Genomic DNA, 6567 nt, shown 5'->3' on the forward strand with positions numbered 1-6567 from the left:
ATTCCCCTGTACCAGATTCACATGGGTCTAGCACACCTGTAGGACTTGTATGTTGTGGGGAACTGTATGATCAGAACTCAGTAGGCAAGGGTCCAAATACCTGTGCTGTTAACTGCAGGCATTCACTGAGAGTCTTGTTGACCTTTTCACTATGTAATATGTGCTTTAAAGCATCAGAAGAGTATTCTTGTTCTTCACTTTTAGACTGGGGTCCAAGAAGCGCAAATGCAGGAGGCCGTCTCATCACTTTTCCTCTAGATGCCCTCCAATCTTCCAGGCGAGCTCTGCATTTAAGAATATTGTTAGCTGAAGTGACAGATGTTTTATAATTTTTTGATATTGACTGACACTAACTAGGCTAAGTCATTCAAAGATATTCTTTCCAGATAGTTCAACTCTTCTCCCTTTTAATCCCAAAAGGAATACAGCTGCCATTTAGATCTGCATGGAAATTTCAGAACCATGCATATCGCTGTCATATACATTAGGTATATGTCAGCTCAGAACACTTTAACCTCTTCCTTTCCAGCGGACTTCGGTTACAGACCCTTGTTTTCAAAAGAGGGTAAAAAATGCTTCCGAGTTATTCTTCTGTGTCACCTTTTTTCCCTAATCCCACTTCACAGAAAACTAGAAGCAATCTCTTAAGACAGAAAGCATGGAGTAGCCCAGAACAACCCTATAACACAGTTTTTAAAATCTGAAACTGATGTGATGCATAATTCAGTTTCCATGTTTCATTGCAACCCCATCCCTCTAGATCATCAATTTTTAGTAAATGTGAATTTCTACAAGGCCCTTTATCAAGAATATTTAGTAAGTTTTAGATTATGAATCATCTTTCTCTCCATTGTCTAGGTTGCCTTCATCTAATCGAAAAATGTCATTGATAACTGCTCTCCTTCAGTCTGTAAAGTTGCTCACTTCTCTATACATCCAGAATCAGTCTTTTTTTTTTAAGTGTGACATGCATGTGAAATTCACTTACAGGATTATCTGTCATGCTTAAGGCTGTCACAACACTTAGCCTAAAAAACAGCTTTAGCAATATCTATTTTCTAACTGTGCTGGACAAGCTATAAGCCTGGAGAGCTGCTGCAGTTAGTCCGAATCTAAATTTCTCATTATTAAGTCTACAGTTTTAGATCTGCTTGGGCATCAAGTTTAAATGTTCAGATTTTTTTTTTCAGTGAACCTACAGCAAGAAATAGGTCAAATTAGATATTCTTGGAAAGAAGGTAAATAACCTCCAAGTTCAAGGCACAAGAGTAATACCTTCTCTCTTCTGCTGACTCTTTTGGCAGAATAGAGTTTCTGTGGCCATTAGTTTTAGAATTCTGTCCTGGTTTTGTACCAGGAGCAACAGAAACTGGTTTTGCTGGAGCTTCTGGTCTTGCAGCTTCACAAAAATCTGCACATTTCTTCACACCTCGCACTTTGTGGTCAGGATTGCTAGAAGCAACCTTTGGTGGCTGTGGTCCCCTTCCACCAGCCAGTTTTTGGACTGTTACTTTCTTTGGTGCTGCAGCAAATGTCAGTTGCTGTTTCTTCAGACCAGACGGCGCGTTAATAGCAGCTTTGTCAGATGGCTTGCTGTGAAACGGCAGGACACCACTCGATTTTACAGACTTAGAGTTGTTTGCAACTTTGATGTTCTTCAGAACTGCACTACAGCTTTTTGTGGACATAGAACTTGCTGCTTGTTTGGTGACAGAAGGAAGAAGCTTCTTCTCTGGTAAAGAACCTTTTTCCCCCTCAGTTTTTACTGTTTTTCGGAAGGAATTTATCTTGGATGGGATAACTTTGCCACGGTATTTGCCAAGTGCTGGTTTCTTTGGTAGGCTGATACTTGCATTTTGTTTTTCCGCAATCAATTGCTTCTCTCTTATTCTTTTTATTTCCAAGAAGGCCTTACTAAGTGATGCATGCTGAGATTTCATTTCAGTAGCTTTGGCCTTTGAAGCTTTACCTTCAAGATTCCAGTTTGTCCCTGATAGGTAACTTGTCAGTGGGATTGTGGAAGAGTTTAAAGTAACATTTTTTTCTGAGCTAACACTTGATTGATCCCATGACAGTTTATCATCATTCTCTTTATTTTCCTGAAATCAAAAGCAAATTCACAGTAACATTAGAAGTACCTTCATTCTGCATGTTACTTGTTTCTAAAGTTGCTTCCACTGATTTATAGGACTGAAGTGATTAAAGGTAAATGCCACTTAAAAAGTACCTACAGAAGCAGTGTATAAATACTGAGTAGAATATTTGTCAACTATTATTGCAGAATTCACATTTAAAAAAAAATCAAAAAAATTGCTTAAATTCTGCCTTGGGAGTAAGAAACAAAACTCTCAAAGTAACTGCTGGCTTTTAACTGTCAAAATTACCTTCTAAGAAAAGTTATGAATAGAAACTTGCTTTAGACTGTATATAGTCAAAAGCACTATCTCTACCTACCTCATCACTTAATGGCAGCACCATTCCCCCACTTAGTGTGGATAGTCTACTAGCAGGAGGTAGTGAGTAAAACCTTTAATTAGGGCACTAGGAGTTGTTACCAGAAGAGGGAGAATTTTTCTTACTATTGAGCTACAGGATGCTGTAAGTCAAGAATAGTTATGTCAGTTTTGTATGGATTTACTACTCCCTGAAACTCTCAGCCATATGTTCTCAGCACAACCCTCCATGAGAAGTGGGATCTAGTCTTTTCCTCCAAAGAAGATGCTCTACAGCAACTAATTCAGCACTGTCCAAGCAGCAACTTTTGAAAGAGTGAAATATCTAAGGCAGGAAAAAAAACATGAATGACACATGGACTTCTGCAGAAGCTGATACTCTTATTTAAGATGCCCTCAAACTGTATGAAAACTACACTGCATCTCATTTCTTGGTATGTCATTCAGGAGTAGAAGTTAGATTTGACCTATTTGACTTTTGAGTATGAGGGTTGTTATTTCAGGAAGCTATATAGCTTAACTTCACTTTAAAATCACACAAGACATTTATACAAAACAAAATATGTCCCTTCTGGAAATTTCTAAAAAAAAAAAAAAAAAAAAATTTCGTTCTCACTTTTGGAATTTTTCCACTCAACATTCTGTTTTGAAGTTTTAAGGTTATTGGTTTCCTTCTCAAATAACTCTGCATCTCAAATCTTTGGTAACTCACATTCAAAACTGCCTAACATGAACCCAGGCCTCGTGTTTATTTTTATCTCAACTTTCCTTGAGAACAGATCTGGAGAAGAATCTCTGTTTTGCTATTTCTAAGCAGCACAACCATTTGCATCTTAATTTTGGAATAGCGACATGAAATTATATAGGGAACACATTCCATTAAATTCTGATTAGATATTGGCACCTACTTCTGATTACATTAGACTTGCCAGTACACAAGAGAAAAAGCACACTCAACAGTTAGTTTCGTTAATGATTCAGTTTTCTTCCAAGTACCAGAGTACAAATAGAAGACTTCTCTACTTTGTTAGAAGACCTTAATCAGATTTTAAATTCATTCCCTGAAGACTGAAAATATATAAAAAAAAAATCTGAGATTCTTAAGAAAGTTGTTAAAATTAAAGCATTATTTCAGCAACAATGGTATCCTCTTTAACTCCCTCTCCCATTGTGTACAAACTGAATATCAATATGATCTATACCATACTGTAATGTGACAGCTTTCCAGAAAGCATATAATAAATAGTGACTGAATATAGTCTTAACAGGCTGCACTTCTGTGCCTGAAAACTTCTCATGCACTGGAAGTCATATAACAAAAATATGATTTAAGTGAGTGGAATGTTGTAGCTGCAGGAACAGAGTACCATCAGTATTTAAATATCAGTCAAAAACTTACCATTTCTGGCTTTGGAGATGTTGAGAGCTGTAAGTTTTCTTGCACTTTACTGCTAGTTGCTCTCCTAGTTCTGCTACTGCTTAAAAAAAAAATAAAATCTTAAATCATGCAACAAAGGAATGTATTTTTGATCCAGTCGGCAGTCAGCAGGCTGAACTCACACAGAAGTATTTCTGTTTAGCTTGTACTATTCTTCCAGGAAAAAAAAAATAAAAATTTAAACAACCACTGATCAAGGTCCAGACTGCAAAACATGCCATCTTACACCACGAAGAGCTGGCTAACAGATTGGAATTGACTGCAGATGTCATTCTCATGTTTAAGGATGAGCACCAACTTGTCTAACCTGATGCATTTGCTACAGAAGTTTAAGTTTCTAAATTCTGCAGTTGAGGGCGAAGGAGGAGTAGCTCAAGGAGTCGAAGCTATTGCAATCATCAGAGACCAGGGCATTTGAGGCGAGTCTGAACAAGGACACATAGTTTCTACCATAGTGACAGGTTCCAAAACCTTCAATCAGGCACCAGAGCTGGCATCAGACTACCCAGTGAGTTACAAAACCACCAAACCAGTATTGTCTCCTAGCAACTATGAAAATGTAATGACAGCTCAGAAGAAAAACATCTCAGAGTTACAAATCCAAGCTTTTCCTCAGATGCTTCGTGATGCATTATAAAAAACATGTGGTATTACTTCATGTGACTGAAAATGAACATTCCAGTTCACAGATGGTACCTTTGCATCAGATGATCTTACAGAAGACAGCTGAGATGAAAATTAAGGTATATTAGTGAATATAAAGAATTTAAGCCATAGCAGAAATACTACCTGATCGATGTCTGGTTTTCTTGAATGGGCACACCAGAAAAAGTCTTCTTTCTTGACAAATATTCTTCGACTTTTTGTCGCCTTTGTTCTAGTGGGTTTTAAAAGACAGACTTATTACATTTTCAGCTAAAATGGCAATGACAAACTTTGATTCTTAGTAAAAAAAGGAAATACAATTAGAAAAGCATCAAGACTTCATGAAATAGAGACATTACGGATTAAGGATGTTTTTAGTTTAATATTGACATTGCAGTTACACATTCATTTCTTGAGAAAGGCTATATTCAAGGGGTGCTTGAATGTATTTCACAGCTCTACAAGTTGGTTGTTTTGCTTTGTTAACCCAAAAGAAACACAATTTGATGGGAAGAAGTCAGGCTCACTCATCAGCAAGCACACTTTTCATCTGTGGCAATAGCAAGCATAGCACACATGAAAAACACCACACACATGAACCCAAGTGACCATCTGTAAAGTCATTTGCTTATCTTCCACTGTCACTTGGGCATCTGTGCAAATGTTGGACTAACAGGAGTGTCAATAACAGCATAAAGTGATCCTGAATAGGTCCTAAGACAGCTGTGATTGTCCCTCCAGGGACGGTGCCTCCACCACTTCCCTGGGCAGCCTATTCCAGTGTCTAATCATCACCCTTTCGGTGAAAAAACTCCTTTTAATGTCCAACCTCCCGTGTCACAGTTGGAGACTACGTCCTCTTGTCCTGTCACTGGGAGAACAGACCAACTCCCACCTGGCTACAACCTCCTTTCAGGTAGTTGCAAAGAGTGATAAGGTCCCCCTGAGCCTCCTCTAGGCTAAACAACCCCACCCTCCTCTGCCGCTCCTTGAGGGACTTTTGCTCCAACCCTTCACCAGCTTCGTTGCCCTTCTCTGGACAAAGTTTACGAAAGACCGTGTACACCACCTGCTTCTGAAGACGCTACAGCAGAGATGCACCTGCCAAGAGATGCTGCATAGCAGCAAGCACCCCAAAGCCCCCCACCAGCACCTTCTGCTTTGGAAACTCAGCTCTCACCGCCCTTCGCACAAACAGCAAAGTCCCAGTCAAAGCAACTCTGTTGCTTTAAGTTGCAGGAGTCAAACCGTTCAGAAACTAAATAAACACAAGAGCACGGATCTAGATCAGCGGCACATTTGCTGGTTTCAGTGGGACGCTCTTACATTAGGGGGTCTCTTTCGCCATGAGGGACGGCTTCTACCCCAGGAGCCCTGCCCGGGGCAGGGGGTGGGATGACAGGGTGAGGTGTGGGATGCGACGGGGTGCGGTCCGCACCGGCCCCAGCGCTGCCAAGGGAGGGCGAAGCTCTAAGACCACGGCAGCAAGCGCTGCTACCAAGGCCTGGGGCGCCTTCCCTCGCCTCCGGCTTCTCGGGGAGAGCGACCGGCTCCCCGCTCCCACGGGCTCCCCCGCTCCCACGGGTTCCCTCCCGCTCCCACGGGTTCCCCCCGCTCCCACGGGCTCCCCCCGCTCCCACCGGCTCCCCCCGCTCCCACCGGCTCCCCCGCCACCCGCCGCGCGCGGGGCCGTAACGACGAGCGGTAACGCTCGGCCCCGCGCGGCCGGCCAGCGCCGGGCAGCGTGTATGTGCGGGGGGGAAGGGGGGAGCAGCTCAGCCCGCCGGTGCCCCTCTGCCCCGGCCGTACCTCGGAAGGCGGGCTCGGACCTGCGGCTGGCCGGGAGCAGCGGAGCGGCGCGCGCCGCCATGGCCGCCGGCAGTCAGCGTTTGAATCGCCCGCCGCCCGCCGGGGCCGCCCTGATGGGCCGGGCCGCGGCGCTCGAACTGGCCAATGGCGGGGGGCGGGCGCTGCCCTCCCGTGCCGCCGCGCGGTTCGGGAACATGGCGGCCGCTCCCTGAGCCGCCGCCA

The 6567-nt window shown here is 43.0% G+C and overlaps 1 protein-coding gene across 1 annotated transcript in view; it reads right to left on the bottom strand.

Moving 5' to 3' along the window:
- CKAP2 (cytoskeleton associated protein 2) overlaps positions 1-6478 on the bottom strand; it is a 9365-nt gene extending 2887 nt beyond the window's left edge. Inside the window, exons 1-5 of the mRNA XM_027887714.1 lie at positions 6346-6478; positions 4681-4768; positions 3853-3931; positions 1276-2099; positions 101-284 (exon numbers count right to left, since the gene is read on the bottom strand). Of these exons, the coding sequence (XP_027743515.1) occupies positions 101-284; positions 1276-2099; positions 3853-3931; positions 4681-4768; positions 6346-6406 (1236 nt within the window). The 5' untranslated portion in view covers positions 6407-6478. The remainder of the gene's footprint in view (positions 1-100; positions 285-1275; positions 2100-3852; positions 3932-4680; positions 4769-6345) is intronic.
- Between the last annotated feature and the right edge of the window lie 89 nt (positions 6479-6567).

This window comes from Empidonax traillii, unplaced genomic scaffold (genome assembly GCF_003031625.1).
Source record: "Empidonax traillii isolate 1590-97213 ecotype Southwest subspecies unplaced genomic scaffold, ASM303162v1 scaffold219:size747757, whole genome shotgun sequence".
Taxonomy (NCBI): Eukaryota; Metazoa; Chordata; class Aves; order Passeriformes; family Tyrannidae; genus Empidonax; species Empidonax traillii.